General features: G+C 33.2%; 1 protein-coding gene across 2 annotated transcripts in view; it reads right to left on the bottom strand.

Annotated features, from left to right (window-relative positions):
- Window positions 1–59: 59 nt before the first annotated feature.
- LOC137654641 (uncharacterized) overlaps window positions 60–19,884 on the bottom strand; it is an 89,050-nt gene continuing 69,225 nt past the window's right edge. For both annotated transcript variants that reach the window (XM_068388452.1, XM_068388462.1), the window contains 4 exons: window positions 10,727–10,882; window positions 9,588–9,758; window positions 5,094–5,240; window positions 60–647 (listed from right to left, as the gene is read on the bottom strand). In XM_068388452.1, the coding sequence (XP_068244553.1) occupies window positions 552–647; window positions 5,094–5,240; window positions 9,588–9,758; window positions 10,727–10,882 (570 nt within the window). In that variant the 3' untranslated portion in view covers window positions 60–551. The remainder of the gene's footprint in view (window positions 648–5,093; window positions 5,241–9,587; window positions 9,759–10,726; window positions 10,883–19,884) is intronic.

Raw genomic sequence — 19,884 nt, 5'->3', positions numbered from 1 at the left:
CTAACCTTGCATATACACAAAATAATTGAAATGATCGAGTTTGTTATCAAACACCACTCACTAAAAGAGTTTGTATTACAAAATCTTTATTGAACATCACATAAAAAAATGAACAGAAAAAACACTGCAATAAAAATAACAATGAAAAATTACAGCTCTATAAGAACACTGTTTTGGCAATATGGAAGACTTTTGTAACTAGCGACTGCATAACAAGCATCTCCTTTTCAGTCGAGTTCTGTTGAATTTCGAGTTGGTGTTATATAAGTGACAATATCTTTTGCAATAAATAGCACTTCTTCAGAAAGGAGGCTCATGGCTAATTTTCTTTGAGGGAAATTCTTAGAATCAATTAATATTCTTGAAGGAAGCTAATGCTTTAGGATCAGCTATATTTTAAAAGTGAAGCTTTTTGATGATAAGTCTTTGAGGTCAAACATTTAGCTGTCAAAATTTTTAGATGATCTTTGCTTTTGAAATTCCGTCTTGAAGAAAAGGAGCGCTGAATCCGCAGTGAGTCAAAGAAGCGGACATGAATTCAAAGCCAATGTCTACAGGCAGCTCTGGTGTGGAGGTCCCTGGTACATATTACAGATCTGGTTCTTGAACGCGAGGAGCGATAGTCGTAGCTGGTAGTCGTCGTAATGCTGAAAAAGGACATTAATTTTGGAAGAAAACTTAATAAGAACACAAGTCTTCGAGTTTGATACTTGAAAGAATTCAGTATCACATTCCGGTATCGGATACACTGTAAACAGTATTATTATCTCTCCTGTTTAGGCCATGACTTAAAACGTTTCCTAATTCCAACAATTCTTGCCATTTATTATAACCATTGAAAAGTAAGTTATGGATTTATTTTTAGATTACTCTAAACAAGCATGCATTTTTATACTAATATCTAAATAATAAATAATTTGCCTAAGATTCGTATGCTCTTGATATCTTTGTGAATTTGTAAAGGATTTTACTAGAATCCATCTTAGTACACTTTACAAGAAAATCTAAGAAAATTTGGTATGACTCATCTACCTCTTTAATACCTACCGTTTATCTGTGGTTGGAACAAGTAGCAATTTAATGGGCCATATTAAACGGAATCATGCATATGGAGATACACGTGAAAATGTTCTAACGAAAACGAACCTTACCCTTTTTTCCACAATTTCATAACAGATGCACCGTCCAATGACCTTATATGCCTAAATGATTCGACCTTCCAGATCTATTACTCACCTCAGAGACACAACATTGTTCACAGTCAAGTTTGATTCACTATCTCTTCATCTCAATACAATGATTATGAGAGCAATTCTGAGTGAAAGTTTACAATTTAATCCAGTTTAGACTGATTCGGTATAATGTCTAAATTTCTAACAGAAGTCATTAGTTATATATTTGATGGTAATGGAATCAAAATCCTCTCTTTTGTCAATATTCTTGTCTTTTCAAAATGTTTTTAACTTAACTTCTACCTACTATTCTTGGCTCTAAAAATTATTTGCGCTACTATAATATCATTATTACTAGCTAAGATACACAGCTAGTTGGAAAAGCAGGATGTTACAAGCCCAAGAGCCCCATGACGCCAATTGATTAAAGGAAATAGATACAAAACGAATTAACTATAAATGAGAGAAAAAAACATAACACCAGTAAGCAAGTTAAAATAAATAATCGTATGTATATATATATATATATATATATATATATATATATATATATATATATATATATATATATATATAAAGAAGCGTGACTTATGCCAACTTATTCTATATTGAAGCAATTGCAACTAGTCTGAGGTTCCCGGAATCAAGGGCTAAATTATGATGATCATTCCACAATCTCTTCATAGCTGTTTCTTTGCCTACCTACAACTTATTCAAAATTCTAACACATTAAGAAGAAGAAACAGACCTAATGTATTTCTCAAAATTGAATTTGCAATTAAGATTTATGCCTCAAATTCCAAATGAGTTGTATATAATTAGAAGTGCTATCAATGAAATTATCTGGATATTGAGGAGCCAATGCTCCTCACCTACTTACAATCACACACTGAGTTTTGTTAGGGCTCAACTTAGTCCCCATAATTTTCACTAAGCGATAATTCTAGCTATAGCTCTATTTAGGAATTTGACAATCACTGGTATACATTCAATTTTCACTAAGCGATAATTCTAGCTATAGCTCTATTTAGGAATTTGACAATCACTGGTATACATTCAGGGAATGGAATTGATGCAAAGAAGGTAGCATTACCTGCATATGCAAAAAAATTTGTTTCCTAGGTCAAATCACATATTATGGGCTTTATATCTGACCCTGTTCTGAATATCCCGCTTCCTCTAAATAGCTGTATGAGAAGTCAGTTTGACGAGTCATTGACATTATCTTCATTTCTCTTTTAGATCAACTTCATACTTCCGATAAGAAAACCTCGATATGTCTTGCTTACAATTGCTGGTTTTAGCACTATTCCGTTACGATGAGATGCCTCCACCTCTCAAGCAGTTAACTGCATTTGTCACACAGGAGACCAGTTATCTTGTCTTCATCTGAAAATCCTAGCCAATTTAGCTTGTCGACTGTTGCTTATTTTCACGTGGATCAAAATAATCCTCTTTGGAAATATAAGTCTGAGATACTACACCTTTTTCATTTCTAACACTCTTCTTTCTTTTGAATTAGACAAAAATATTCGACTCCTCATATGGTTTATATATAAAAAATGGTAAACCTACAGAACATATCTTAAGATGAATATTGACTGAAGCTGTCTGGACGAGAGAATGGCATTGTTAAACTACGATAGGCATGTGCCTAGTAATTTACACTGTTAATAACGTTCTTTCTGAGGTAAAGACGTCCATGTTGGCTACAACGTTCTTCCAAATCATGTTATATTAACCTAATTCAATATATATATATATATATATATATATATATATATATATATATATATATATATATATATATATATACACACATATACACACACATATATATATATATATATATATATATATATATAAATATATAAATATATATATAGATAAATATAATATATATATATATATATATATATATATATATATATATATATATATATAAAGGAAGAACAACAGTGATATATTCTAAAATTAACTCAATGTATTTGCATGCATCAACTATGAATGCTATTCTGTATAGGCTACTACACTTACAACATGGATGGCTACATAAAGTGATCTAAGATAAAAATCTATCAACAATACTCTCGTTCAGATCAGAAGAAAAATGAAAAATATAGCAAGCAGAAAATGGCCAGATGCCTACGAGGGGGTACAGCATTGCTAAAGGCAATATAACATAAATATCAGTATGGTTATAGCAATTTCCTATAAATAAGGCACTCTCCCTAAGAGTCTTTGAAGACAGAAAATTAATTTAGAGTGATATATTAAAATTCTGATAAAGGCAACAAAGTGAGAAGAGAGGGAGAGGGCATGCAACCCTGGTATACTTACCCCCTACTTAATAAGTACCTAAGTCTTGGGGATTGATAAGAATGGTATTACATTTTATTGAGAATAGGCATTCTATATTCATTATATAAACTATAATTTCAGTAAATCATGCTAACTACATTGTAGTACTAAGAACTAGGCGAAAGCATCAGAGTTGAAAGAACATTGAATACTTGATAATATAAGAAATGCAGAAGCATCTTGATTAGTTGATAAACAATGTAGGGGAAATAACAGATGGAGATAACACTTATGAATCGATGAAATTCGTCAGTTACAAGTACTTCTCTGATTATCCCGTCGTGCTTAAATCTTATTTTTAAGAAAATGCCAATTCCTACACCAAAAAGTAGGCTACATTCTTAGCTACGAATAACTAAGTGAAGGATAAAAGATCAAAAGCCACCATATTATAAATATTATAAAGAATAAAGAAATGTATCAATAGAATTCGAAACCTAATATTTCAATCAGATTAAAAGAATGATGAATTGGGAAAATGAAAATGGGAAGGTGGGGTTAAAGCAGGGGACAAGAAAGATAAGATAATTTTTGAAGAGGTACCTCCTAACACTTGGGTTAGATGAAAACAAATATGCAGAAAAGAAAATCCAGTACTCCAAAAAAAAAAAAAGGATATATTTACAGAAAAGTTTAAGACTATTTCTTTACTAAAATCAGCAACTTGCTCTGATGTCAGAATAAATCAACAAAATTATGACTGAGTCAAAAAATTTGAGATACAATGAGGGTGGCATGAGGCCTACCTAATCTAAATGATCGTTACACTAACATTAGAGTATTCTGACAACGAATTGCTGTTTAGAAAGAAAATTAATCTAACAGGAGAGCAACAGGAGCCTCAGCTACAAGAAATATAAGTGGAAAGAGAGAGAGAGAGAGAGAGAGAGAGAGAGAGAGAGAGAGAGAGAGAGAGAGAGAGAGAGAGAGAGAGAGAGAGAGAGAGAGAGAGAGGGATGCTACTGATTTCAATGTATGGAATGGAATACTACATCACGAGATATACTATGTACTGTACAACTCTACCACTACTTAAATACAATATGTGGCAAAAGTAGAGCCCTGACATATTATTAAACAGCCACATAACAGTCATTCCATGTAACCAAAAGAAAACTCTTAGATGTACGCCTCATGACTAATATATATATATATATATATATATATATATATATATATATATATATATATATATATATATATATATATATTAAAATGTAAGTTATAATAGGTATTACAATGAAAGTCAAAATTTCGGATTTTTTTTTTTTTCAAATTTCCTAATACTGCTGGGAAAAATAACTTTTCGAGCACCCGGCTAAGATATAAACATAATAATAAGGAAAATACAATTTTCTTCATGACAACGCATAAAGAGTTTGGCTGGAGCAGTTTCATTAAAAATTTTTTTAAAGAAACATCAGACCATAAAAGAGTATATGAATCTAAACAAAGATAATAGTATGAACAGATTAATCCATTGGATATAATAAACATGACGTCACATATAAGGAATTTACCAAAAACAGAGACGAAAAACAACAAATGAACACTACTTACTCCATCGATAACAATAGTAGGAATAAAATGGAGTCTGGGCTTGAGGGCTGCAGTCCTGAGGCCATTTTGGTACAACAGCTCGGCGCCCTGGTCACTTTTAGCGCACTCTTCAAAGGGTGTCCAGTCTAGGCCTAGATCATCGCTGCACTGCTCCCACGTTTTCGTGTTTTGGTGAGAATAAAAAAAAAAAAAAAGGGAAGGAAATAAATAAATATCAGTCATGATCATATATCTCTGTCTTAGGCAGTAACTAATGACTCAGCGGATAGCGATGATGAAGGAGAATCTAAAGACAAATAAATCTGGGTTTCTTATCTGCTTTTCCTCATTTCATTCATATTCCATCTCCGGGTGAGATACGTTTATATAAGTAATTCTCAACATCACAAAATATTACTGAAATTGCTATCATGACAATTATCATTATTAGAAGTAAGCTACAAGCAGTATATATAACATACCGTTAAACTATTTATAGAAGATAATTATGTACTTGGTAGTGGATATTCTTAAAAATAATAAACCATATAGTAGGTTAATAAAGAATTGGAACAAAACCAAACAAATGCAAATAAGATATATATAAAAACTGTTCTAAATAAACATAGATCATTATTACTACTATATTTTCCACACTATGTAGTGTACACTTTATGGTACAAAATTTTCTCTTTTACTCAATTATATGTACCCCTACAATCTTCCAACTGACAAGATCCTGCTGAAGTAACTATTGAGGTTTCACTTAAATCTCAAACAACGCAATCTTAAGAAGGCGAATATACTTCAAATAATTGGAAATGTTGAGCGTTGACTTCCATTGTTATCGAAATATTAATAAAAATACTGCCTAACCAGATCTTAATATAATCAATCTTTTGTTGACTACCCGACAATGCCAAATCTCGGGACTGATGAATCATCCAAGAGGAGAAGGGAAGAAAGTTTGAATTCTAACTCTTGTGAGATCGCCAACGACGACAAAATATGACTTGTGTCTGAAAGGCGAACCATGATTAATTGTCGAATGGTGAAGACCTTCGAATAATCTTTTGAGAAGAAACTGAAAAGTGATTGTGGTTAAGAAAAGGATTTTCATCGAGCGGATTTAAACGGCACCAGGTTCATGTCACTCACTCGCGACTTGCCTTGCTAATTCTTTCCAATTACAAGATTATAGAACCATTTAGCGAGAGTAGCCTAATTCGCATGGCTGTTTATTCCCGTAAGCAAGATCACACACGCTTTCGACAGGGAAGTGATTTTATGATTTTTTTCCTAAAGGTCTTCAAATCTTTCCGTCCAGCCAGGGATATATGAAGATATGGAACTTTCCATCCCATGGAAATATGTATAAATAAATTGAATGAGAAAATTAAACAAATTTCAAATCAAATCAAATCAGCGCTATCGTCAATAGCAACTAATTAAGATGAATAATGTGATAAAGCTTATTCTCCGAAATGTAGGGCAAATGTGCAGGAATTGAAAAAGAATGAATAGTATCAAAATGCAGGTACCTCTACACCGGGCACACTAAACATACTCAATATAGAATATTGTATAGGCCCCCAGCTTTGAAATTCGTCAAAAAATTTAACGGTCGCCACCACGAATACTAAGTAATGATACCACCAGGGGCCGTGACAACTATAAAAAGGGAGAAAACAACGTTTCATTACTGCAGAAACGTTGGCGCACAACTCGTCAATTAGGATCCAATGGTGTACTGTAAAACATGTAAACAATATTTTGACGACTCATTAATACCAAGGATGCAATGTATCATAAGTAATAGGTACTATCATCTTCATGCAAAAAAGTAAATATTAGGAAGAATAATTTGGCAAAATCATACCCATGCATCCCTTTAAACAAATTGCATATTGGATTTTTTTAATACACAGATGAGAAACTGACGTGGCTTTTCTTATAGGATGAAGTTATTACTGTTTCTTTTATTTATCTGGTCCAGTAATTTGCACAAAGCGCTACTGCAAGACCCTTGCTTATAGATGACGTTCACTAAGGAACAATACGTAACAAATTTAAGGGGTTAGAGCCAAATCCACTGCTTCTATATTTGAGAATAACAACTAAGATTAAAAGTTATCAGCAATGAAAAGTGAGTTCAAGTCATCAAATTAGAAACGTTAGGGGTCTTGCTTTTGTCGGTGATATCTTTTATCATGGATTTACATATTTTTTCCCTAAATATCAGAGACTTTGAACGTAGTCAGGTCATGCTCCATTTTAAAGATCGTAAAATCGGTTAAATAAAACTGAATGAAAACATAGAATAGCGTAAATTTTGAGAGATTGGAATAGTGCGATGCATTTTTAAACAAAAAACTATTGAAGTACAACGACAGAAATCCTAAGAAAATTACCAATAAGGCTTAAATATAAGGAAAACAAAAAGAATCATATTGCAATAGGATATCTCTCCAAAGAAAGAAAAGCCATAAAAAAAGTCCCATCTGATTGACAAAATAATCAACGTGTGTTCCAACTCATAGATATCCTTCAACATACTCTAACTTATAGATATAATTCAACATGTTCCAAGTCAAAAATATAATTCAATATAATTTAATACAGACATTGAGCATAAAAGGTTATAGGCAACCTTTTAGAGCTACGCAGTACGGCATGAAACAAAAACATACATTGTAAACATACCCAGGTGCAATTTTCGTTTGTGGTTTGTGTCCAAAATAGTAGAGAAATTAATAATGACCTCACCTCAACCCCATGCATTACGAAATATGAGAATATGAAAAGATTATCCCTATGACTTCCCTCCGTTACTTTTCCTAGCTTCCGTCCAACGATGGTGCAAGCCAGTACCGGTCGTCTGTGCTTTCCGTCAGTCACTCCGAGGTCAAGGGTCAACGGTTCACAAATCTTCCTGTCACAGTCATGTCTTGGTGGGATATGATGGTCGGGCAGAACTGTTGAGTCTTGTAATTAATTTCTCTTTTGGCTCTTCTACAAGGTCAAAACTAAAATACAATTCTATTAATTAATTAAATGTATCTGAAACTAAATATCTTCTCGTCGCAGCATTTCGTAAACAGATTTCGTTTTAAAAATGAATTAATTCCTTCAGAGATCATATTTGTTCCCCTTTTACGAAGATAGCACATCGTGCGCTTGATGTCTTTGAATAAATATTAATTTTTAATTGCAATTTTTGCAGAGAGATCAATAAGCTGTAAAGTTTATTTAAGATCCAGAGTTGTTTTCGCTAAGTATGCCATATGAAACCTCTGTTTAAGAGCGTACTTTTATTCTGAGTAAAATGAGAAACAGCTGGTCATCGCCCGATTACCCAAGCATATGAATTGTAAAAATAGTACAAAGTGGAGGTTTAGGTACCATCCTTCAATTGCATGAATGATATCTTGTTTATCTACTAGCATTGCAATAATTTTTTTCTTAGCATGAGTACGATTAACACGTGGAAATTATATCTATTTTGAGTGGTGTCCCACAAAGTCAGTGAAATAAAATACCTACCCGGCACTCCAGAATGACAGTTCACACTTTCTCTATAGCTTTTTCTACACAGCTAAAAGTTCTTACTAGAAATGAAAGTGTAAATGATGGCAATAAACATATGTGGGTGTGTTTCAAGTTTTCCCGTACACTGCTTGCTACAGTTTGCTATCTTTTCATTCGTCTCTAATTTACTCAAATTCATCCTATCTCTTTATCCATCTAAGCTCTTTACCTCGAGTTGTAGAAAACGATACAACTCCAGCCTTTTCGCTCAATGTTACTGGCCGTATTCTATTAAGACTTAACAGACCAAAGGGAGCAACAACAAAAAATTGTTCGCTTCGAAATATTTCCAAGATTGGTTCCAACAAACGTACATTACTCAAAAAAAGAAGATATATATATATATATATATATATATATATATATATATATATATATATATATATATATATATATATATATATATAATCCTTGTCTCGCATTTTCGGACGCAACTTAGTTAATTTAAGAATAATGACTATGGAATTATATTAATCAATCGTTAAGATTGCCAGAGAGCTCGAACACACGCAATCTTGTCAGTTTACAAGCAGAAATTCTCAGTGATGATTGCATATCTGTGTTAATATCAAGAATTAATTATGGAAGACATAATTGACAATAAAAAATATTCATCTAGAACTTTATCAATTCTGAATAATCAGGTAAGGTGATTCTGCGGCGCTTTTATAAGAATGATCTAGTAATTTTTATTTGAAATATATTATAAGAGACTGGTCCTCTCACATCTATTAAATAGGGTATTTGCTGTAATTTGAAGTGATTCCAAGGTAAAACTTACAAAGTAACTAAAAAGAACTTATTATAAGGCAAGAAAGTTAGAATCCAAAGTTACTCTTTAGTTCATGAGAGAGAGAGAGAGAGAGAGAGAGAGAGAGAGAGAGAGAGAGAGAGAGAGAGAGAGAGAGAGAGAGAGAGAGTCCTCACCTTACTTCCGGCCTGAGCGGGATTTCGCTGTGAAAACATGCAATTGAAGAAATCCACCTGAGTGGAAATAGGGAGGGAATTCTGGACGCAAGACATGACCAAGTTTCCGTAGCATTCTTCTTGTCCATGTTGGCACACGAACTTGTAGCCTCCCGATTCCAAAGGTGTTGCCTGTTGGTGTAACACAAGTTTTTCAACTTCGTTTTTAGGAAAGTGTCATTCCTTATTTCTAGAAGGGTTACTCTGAATGCTTTCATGAAATAGAAAAATCATAATAACATCACGCATATTGAACATAGCGAAATATGATTGTTTCCTTCAAACTCAGCTTTCATGAAATGGTTGCACAAGTTTGTTTAAAAACCTTCTTTCCTCTCCCCAATATCTTATTTTGGTAAAATTATACAGTATATCTAAATTTTTCAGAAGGACTCTTCCATATTGTTAAAAACGTCATTATTATCAATGTTGTAATATATTTTAATGCACATGACTATGAAAACCCTAATCTATCTGCTTTTCTATGCACTTCATGCTTCAATGTAAAACAATATCTTAAATCTTATGCTTGTGCTTAATATTTTCTCCCGCAAATTAAATATATTTTTTTTAAAGTTCATTTTCAAGAAGTTTTTAATACTTTTACAGAATTTAACGGTTTCTTCAAATAATAAAAAGCTGCATGAAAATCCCAATCTGTAGACAGGAAACTCAAAAAAAAAAAAAAAATGATCTTATTCATTTGAGAATTCTTTGTATAACTTACTTAACTACAAAAAAAAAAAAAATGTCTACTCTTGTAGCGACCTCGTAAAATAATAATTTACCTAAGTAAGATGACAGATTCATATTTCATATCACATCTCAATAATCAGTCCTGTCACTCTTTGTTGATATTCTATCAAAGATATGCAATTCATTCTCTCCCAATTGCTAAATACAAACCCCATCTGTCTTTGTACCCCTGGAAAATTGAAGATGATGCATGTATACTTCTTTTCTTTTCCCTTAACATCCTTTTCAATCATTAAAAAAAGTGATATCGTACCTCCGTAAATATATGATCATAAAGAAGTATTTCCCATCTCTCTCCAACTATAAATACAATGTGTTTCTCCTGCACCCGGTTTCCTCCTTACCCTGGCCTTGCCGTAGGGCACGAATTCCAGGTCGATGATGTCCTGCAGGTCCTGCCAAGTGGGGTATAACTGGCTTGTGAAGAATCTGACTGTGTCTGAGCAGAGGGACTGAAGGTACACCGTCACTTTGACTCTATCCTCAGACACACCTGAAAACTGCAATGAAAAAAGGAGAGAAAATCAGACACATACTGAAGGGAAGAGTCGTGCTGATGGTTATGCTAACTATTCAAATAACAACACATATGTCAATCTCAGGTACATAAAGGGAGAACAGGGGGTAATAAGATTGGATATTACAATAGCAAAGTCAATAACAATAAAATGTTCAAACATTCTTCTAAAAGTGGTAAATAGGTCTACAATAAATCAACGGAAATCTATCATTTCTTTCCTCCAATACCACCAGAAAACTTATCTTTACACAACAAAGTCAATATTTGTCAAATTTCAAAGATGTTTATAAAGTCTTGTGTGAAGTTTATGATTAATTTTTCTCAAGTTTAACTTAGGAACTGTATACTTGGTTTTATTTCGGTCACTGCCCTGGAGAAATTCTTGAAATTTACGTCCCCATCATTTAACAGGTTGCTTTGTACGGGCCAGGCTTCCCAGTCCACAAATATAAAGTGGAAGTTGTCAGTAGAGAAATCCTCCTGTTTAATTATCATTTATACCTTGCACTTTAAAGGTTTAAAAGTTACTCATGAATTGCAGAGACAAGGGACAGTGACATTATCCTAGCAAGCACGACAATGCCCTAGAGACTGACCATATATACATATGATCAACGCCCTAGACCTCTCCAACCAGACTAGGACCAGGGAGGCCCAGGCAATGGCTGGTGATGTCTCAGCAGGTAAACATATGGGCTCCCCCAAAACCCCCTTAGCTCACAAGGATGGTGGGGTTGCAGATTAAAGGAACTCACGAGTTTGAGGGGGACTCGAACCCTAGTCTGGCGATCACCAGACAAAGACGTTACTAATGGACCACAGAAAGAGAAACTCTTAGCTTCTTTCCCCCGAATTATCTGGACTTTCCTATTGCTAGTTGAATATCAAGTTTGTCTTCGTCTTAAAAGTTAAATTCATTGACAATTTCTCCCCTTATTTGCAGTGATTAAACGTGCGGTATTTTTGTGAATAATTTTCATAACGTCCTCCATTTACTTATTTACGTCTTACTAAACGACCCAGGCTGAACGAACCCAAACGCAAAGTTCTCCACCATTATCACATTTATCAAGATAGTTCAAAAAGGATGTTTACTAAGTTATTCTAATGTCCCTCCATATCTCTACAGGCAGAGCTTTCTTTGCTAGAACATATTATACAACTCAGGAAACCTATTCGTTGTTATTCGCTGATAATGTCATGCAACAAGGTGTAAATGTTCTATCATTTCAGTTAAAAATAATCTGAATTATGTAAAAGTAAACTTCAATATGTATAAAAATTAAATGAGGAACGATTAATAAATTTTAACTATAGGCAGTGGTACTTAAGAAGTAAAGAACGTAATTGAAAATATGAGAAAAGTCACAAATAAAACTGTCAATGTTATGCAATCTGATGAAATATCAGAGTTAGATTTTCTTAGTGTAATAGTCAGGAGAATAACTGTGCGTGTGCACATGCATTGTCAGTAACTGTGAAGTTGTTCTGTCTACAACTGGTTCAAATAAATGGAAATAAACACAAGATGTAATTACCTCTACATCGCAGAATTGGGTACTATCTCTATTCAGTATATGCAATCTAAGCTTGATATAGAATTACTGGAATGACAGGAAATAACAGCATTTATAAACAGTCAGCACATTTGCAACTACTTTTTGCATAGTTTCTGTGGATTAGATATGAATAAAAGGTTCAAAACAATTTTCCCTATTCGCATCTTTCAATCTGAGATCAATTTTCTTGACTCTTTCTTCATATTTTACTCTTATGTACAACGGATTTTTATTCCTTCTATTGGCCCTAAAATCCTTTCTCCCCTTTACACACACACATGTATATATATATATATATATATATATATATATATATATATATATATATATATATATGTGTGTGTGTGTGTGTGTAAAGGGGAGAAAGGATTTTAGGGCCAATAGAAGGAATAAAAATCCGTTGTAAATGTATGTATATATATATATATATATATATATATATATATATATATATATATATATATGTATATATATATATATATATATATATATATATATATATATATATATATGTATATGGAAAGAATAATGATGTGAATAACACTAAGAGACAAAAAACAGAGCAACTTGGATACGAGAGCAAACTAAAGTAGAGGATATTCTAACAACGCAAGAAGAAGAAACGGACATGGGAAGGACATATAATGAGAATAACAGACAATGGATGGACATTAAAAATAACATAATGGGTCCCTAGAGATTGTACAGGAATCAGGAGAAGAAAGAGACGACCATAGATTGACGAACCAAGAAAGTTTGGGGGTGTGGACTAGCACAGAAAAACCATAAACAGACGGAAGTGGAAGGAAATGTCTGAGGAATTTGTTCTGCAGTGGACTAATAGCGGTGATAATATATATATATATATATATATATATATATATATATATATATATATATATGTATATATATATATATATATATATATATATATATATATATATATATATATATATATATATATATATATGTCCTCTTAGCCAAGTAGCTCTGGATGATAGGAATTGTATATTTACATAAAATTTCATTACACGAATTGGAGCTACGACAACCACAAGGTGTAATCTTTTAGGTAAGTTCAAAGTTTATATTTCACTTAGGTAATAGCTTGAACGATTTCCCTTCTGTTCCACTGGCACCAATTTACGGCTAAAAGTGGATAATGTTATAAATTATGTGTATAAAATATCCGTTGATTTGAGTAAATCCAAGCAAGAACTAATCCTAGTTAGGTAAAGGAAAAGGAAATTAGAACACCATTGATAATGACCACTGAAAATCTCTTACAGATACAGCATGAAAATCCTGGTATAAAACAAAACCTGGATATACTCGCCGCATCTTATAGATCTAAGAATATTACTGCCTACCTCAAATAGTACGGGTTATAGGATGTTCCATGCAAGGGTTGAACAACCGTGAAAAAAAACTTGTCTTACAAGTTATACTCAATCCCCGTTACAGCCCTGACATCACCACCACTACCACCACCACCAGCACTAACAGATCTTGTCCAAAGGAGATTCAAGGACACTGTAGGTGCCCATCATAATGCAACATTTAGTGATGTATGTCAAAATGTAAACGGGTTATGCCCCTATACGGGATAACATCAATCATCACAGAGGACGTTATGTAATATTTTATTATCCTTATTTTGTGAGGTACTTTGATTATATGTATGAATCATTGACCAGTATATGTTCATAGACTGTAGGTTGACTAGTATATCATAGGTTGAAATTATCGGAATACAGTTACAAAGAGTCATACTGGCAATATGGGCAAAACTACACATTTCACCTAACTTCTAAAACAGTAGTATATAATCGAGAGTGCCAGAGTACTGTAGAAGTCACCTGAATGTGTGAGTACTATCTGACTGGGTATACAGTAAAAACTGAAAGGTTGGCTCACACACTTTGTTAAATACAGATTCTCGGAGCGATTTCATAGTCTCTCACGAGTCAAAATTTACATGGATATATTCATTTGATATTGGAGAATAGACAAATTATTTTGTACCATTCACACGTACTTTCAGTGAGTTGTTTAACAGTTTAATAGGATAACAACTCACTATATAGATCCATACCTAGATATTATTGAAAGTGTACATGAAGAGGTGTGAAATAAAATAGTGCTTCACAACTTTCTGTTTCTTCAAATTTCATCGTACAGCATAAACAGTTCACAGCAGCTACAGACAAGATGCACAAAATTCTTAAAGCATTGATAAGGATCAAGGCCTTCACACACTTGTTTTTAATGCATGAGTTCTTGGTTTCATCCGCCTGCTAGCATCTACCTAAGCTGTTTCTGCTCCTTTGAATATAACTCCCCTGTTAGTTAGGGAAAGTAAAAAGAATAAAAAGTCTATCTGATATAGAAAATAACACACCTCGTATGATTATGGAAAAGAACAGATACGTATGAAATAGCTTGGTAACTAAAAAGAAATATTGCCATAATTGGTAAATTTCATGCTTTTTCCTTGGTAAAAATAATAGAAAGCATACAAAGTATCTGAAACAGTCTTAAGTCTAGAAATAAAATCACAGAGAAAGTACAATTATTATCATTATTAAAAGGAGATTAATTAGCCCAATGAGTCAAACATAACTTACAGAGCTGGCCCGATTAACATCGAGAGGAAAAAATATTTTTATCAATGTTAAATAAATGAATAAAATGAAATATATATTGAATAGATTGGATAAAAAAATATATAAATTATAAGATAAAAATCTGTGAAAAATAGAAATTTAAATCTTATCTATAAAACCTATGTTTCTTAAAAAGTTAAAATCCTAAAAACTGAGAAATTCTGATAAAAGGTCAATAAAACTTTTCTCACCAAAACACATATCTCTCTCTTCTAAAAACTTTACAGTCACTAAAAATATGTTTTCTAGTTAAAATACAGCCACACTCATTGCACGTAAGAACTGCTTCATAAGGTAAGCACATCAAATACCCATGCGTCAGTTTTGTGACCTATACGCAATCTCTCTAAAATTACTTGATTTCTCCTTTCTTTTTGTACTGAATATTCCCAGAATAAGTATTTAATTGCAACTTCCATGCAGCGGTATTATAACTAGAACAAACAAGCATCACACCCCCAATGTTTGGATTTTATCAACCCTGGAGGTCAGAAGCCAAAATCGCTCGATCAATTTGGGTCACTGTCAATTTGGGAGTCATTGGAGATACTCTCTCACTATTGATACTCTCAAGATCATAAGAGCTCACGCTACTGATGATTAATAATATTACTTTTACTTTAAATAAATAGTTATTTGATATAACATCACTATTTACTTTTTACAAATACAGTCTGTATGTAATAAACCCTAAATTTCAAGCAAGAACTTTATGGAATTATGAAAAAAAAATCCTCAAGTGAATATGAATACACCATTTCAGTAACAATACCAGACCCTTTAAAACCAAAACCTAAGATCACTGACCCAATCTCTATGTTTAAGATATCTACAATATATTATATAATCTGCATCACTGTCACGTAACAGCCACTCTTTAGACACTCAAAATCATCTATCAGATTTTAAAAAGATTTGTCCAAGAACGTGGTAGCGTGGTTTTATTTCTGGACATACATTAAGCTTAAGCCATTAAACTTACTAAAACTAACATAAAACCTACATTTGTATATTTACCTTGAAAGGAAAGGGACGTTTAGAATACTTTACGAGCCTCCTGTTCACTAACAGAAACCTAAGAATTTCTACCAGGGAATTTCTTAAATTTCCACAACTTTCATAAATAATGAATAAGGTTCTCACGAGAATTCTACTGAAGATATTTAAAAGCCTCTGGCTCATTTAATTTTTCACTCAGGATAAGTCTTTACCTGAAACCTTATAGTTCCCTTTAACCTAAAATACGATGTCGTGGCTTTAACCATCTAATGGAGGAAGGATCTTTTGTAACTTCTTGCTGTATCCTGCAGTTGCTAATTATCTCCTTTGCTTGCCATAATGTATACGAATATATATTATTTCAACTTCATATTGCGATGAAAAGGTAGATTTATTTCTCATCTATTATAATGATACAGGTCTGATGAACCATAACATTGCAAGATCTTAAAAGTAAACCTATTGTTAGCATATAATTAGAAATAAAAATGCCAAAATTACATCTACTTGACAATTGGCAGCGAGACTAAGTGAGTGACTAATTAATTATTTACCTAATGGATTTAACTATATTTAGGAGAAAAGTATCAAAATATCATGATTCAGTATACCAGACATATCAAATTATACAGTCAATTGGTATTCCAAAAATAGAAAGATAATTTAAATAAATAATGTAATAAAAAGGTAACAGAACAAGTCTTGACTTCATGGATTTATAAAAAGAGAGGGGCAGCAGTTCCAGTGTCTCGTAAATTTCTGGATTTATCTAGAAAAATTCCTGGCCAAGACAGGATGTTCTCTTTACAACCGATGACGTCCTTGATCAAGTTTAATTCCTACGATTATATCACACAAGAAGAAACAGCATACCCTTATGCAAGGGGATATATCCTCATTTATTGTTACTATGAAATAGTAGTGCAGGTTACCAATAAGCCTTTAACAAGGACAAAAAAACACTGAAGAACTTCTTATGGTTTGGGAGACGCAAAGGAATGGACGTGGGTACATAACTAAGGGAAGCAATGCCCTTGGACGATAGGGATTCCTCGTGGTGGGAAGAATGTTGCAAAGGATCTCCTCTCCATGGCTACAGGTATCCTTGAAAGCACCTCCTACTGACCTTAGGGTGTGGACCAATTATTTTTTTTTTCCCTGGATGTTGTTTGTACTGAATATGCTGGGGGGTATTTTGGGCCATTTACTAAGGCATGATGATATTTTTTGTGAATGATTCTACACCGGAGGGAGGAGTATTTGTCGAAGCTGCAGGTTTTAATGATGATATGATGTACTCTTTCAAATTTATTACCGATGTTTATATTAGTTGATTTAGTTTACACACGCACACACATACATACACACATAAATATACATACATATATATATATATATATATATATATATATATATATATATATATATATATATATATATATATATATACATTCATTCCATAATGCTTTCGTCATCCCTTCGTACTGATATACAAAATAATATCAATATCCGCATTAGAAGCTTGCCCCGCAAATTACTCTCAAACTTGTTATATAAGAATATAGAAGAATGGTATCAACAATTACTACTAACTACAACTCCTATTAGCCCTTAAAAAAAAAAAAAAAAAAAAAAAAAAAAAAAAAAAAAAAAAAAAACACCGGTTCTTTTCTACTATTCCTTATTGTGCCCCTAACTCTATACCCACAGGTTTTATTGCATCTCATCAACGAAAGAAAAAAGTTTCCAAAACCATAGTGAAACTTAATCTTTGCCCAGTTTAATTGTCTGGAAGCAGATTCCTTCATAATCAGACGAGGTCTTATTTCCTAACTCTCAATTTCCCGTCGAATCAGTGCCGTTTCGCCCTTAGCTTTTTATCGTATTTCTCAAGAGAACCATCTGATTGCATAACGCTGACACTTGTCAGGATTTGTAACATACGTGACAGTTGAACAAAATTTGATCTTTGATTCGATTTATTCACTTATACACAACTTCGGCAAATGCAATATATTCCATAGTTTGTTAGACATTATGTATGTATGTATGTATGTATGTATGTATGTATGTATGTATATGTATATATATATATATATATACATACATACATACATACATATATATATATATATATATATATATATATATATATATATATATTATACACACAGTTGTAACAGGTATGGATTTCGGGAATTTCAAGCGAACTTCAATATTCGTGAAGTATTTTCCAATTATTTTTTTAAACGTTTCGACAACGTCTGATATCATTATCTACGAGTAAAGCTGAAAACACGTAAAAGACACGGAAATAATATAACAGAAAGTTATGCAAAATTTTCTAATTGGAAATTAAAAAAATATTAGAAATACAAATAACTAAAACAGGAAACCATATTTGCATTATATATTTCGCCAGAATTTAAAGAGCTTTTTAACTTAATGATACTTGATTCCAAGATTGTAAGTTTTGTTTATTTCCAAATATGCTAAAATCCAGTTCATTTACATATATTTCCTCGAATTTTCACTGTTGTTGTAATGACAAAATGTTTTCGGGTTTGAATAATGGCAACAGATGTACGTATAAAGTACTTATATACATATATATATATATATATATATATATATATATATATATATATATATATATATATATATATGGATAAATATCAACACAACATCGTGTTCAAATAGAAATAAATTTCTACCTCATACTTGGGATCGAACGCTAGCCCCTTCTAATGAAAGGCCAGGTCGAAACCAACCATGCCACGAGAGCCCATAAAAGGAAATCCGAACCTGACGCTAATCTAGCTGTCCGAGGATTTACCTGGCGAAACATCAGTCTCTTACCAGCGAGTTTTACCAGATTTCCCCGGGCCACCACGTGACACAATTGGTAGTAATTCATTCAAATTACCCCTAATGAGTCAATATGGATAAATATCAACACAACATCGTGTTCAAATAGAAATAAATTTCTACCTCATACATGGGATCGAACGCTAGCCCCTTCTAATGAAAGGCCAGGTCGAAACCAACCATGCCACGAGAGCCCATAAAAGGAAATCCGAACCTGACGCTAATCTAGCTGTCCGAGGATTTACCTGGCGAGACATCAGTCTCTTGCCAGCGAGTTTTACCCGATTTCCCCGGGCCACCACGTGACACAATTGGTAGTAATTCATTCAAATTACCCCTAATGAGTCAATATGGATAAATATCAACACAACATCGTGTTCAAATAGAAATAAATTTCTACCTCATACTTGGGATCGAACGCTAGCCCCTTCTAATGAAAGGCCAGGTCGAAACCAACCATGCCACGAGAGCCCATAAAAGGAAATCCGAACCTGACGCTAATCTAGCTGTCCGAGGATTTACCTGGCGAGACATCAGTCTCTTACCAGCGAGTTTTACCCGATTTCCCCGGGCCACCACGTGACACAATTGGTAGTAATTCATTCAAATTACCCCTAATGAGTCAATATGGATAAATATCAACACAACATCGTGTTCAAATAGAAATAAATTTCTACCTCATACTTGGGATCGAACGCTAGCCCCTTCTAATGAAAGGCCAGGTCAAAACCAACCATGCCACGAGAGCCCATAAAAGGAAATCCGAACCTGACGCTAATCTAGCTGTCCGAGGATTTACCTGGCGAGACATCAGTCTCTTACCAGCGAGTTTTACCCGATTTCCCCGGGCCACCACGTGACACAATTGGTAGTAATTCATTCAAATTACC

This window comes from Palaemon carinicauda, chromosome 1 (assembly GCF_036898095.1).
Source record: "Palaemon carinicauda isolate YSFRI2023 chromosome 1, ASM3689809v2, whole genome shotgun sequence".
Taxonomy (NCBI): domain Eukaryota; kingdom Metazoa; phylum Arthropoda; class Malacostraca; order Decapoda; family Palaemonidae; genus Palaemon; species Palaemon carinicauda.
Note: the sequence above shows the minus strand (reverse complement) of the source record. Positions and strands in the feature narration are given on the sequence as shown.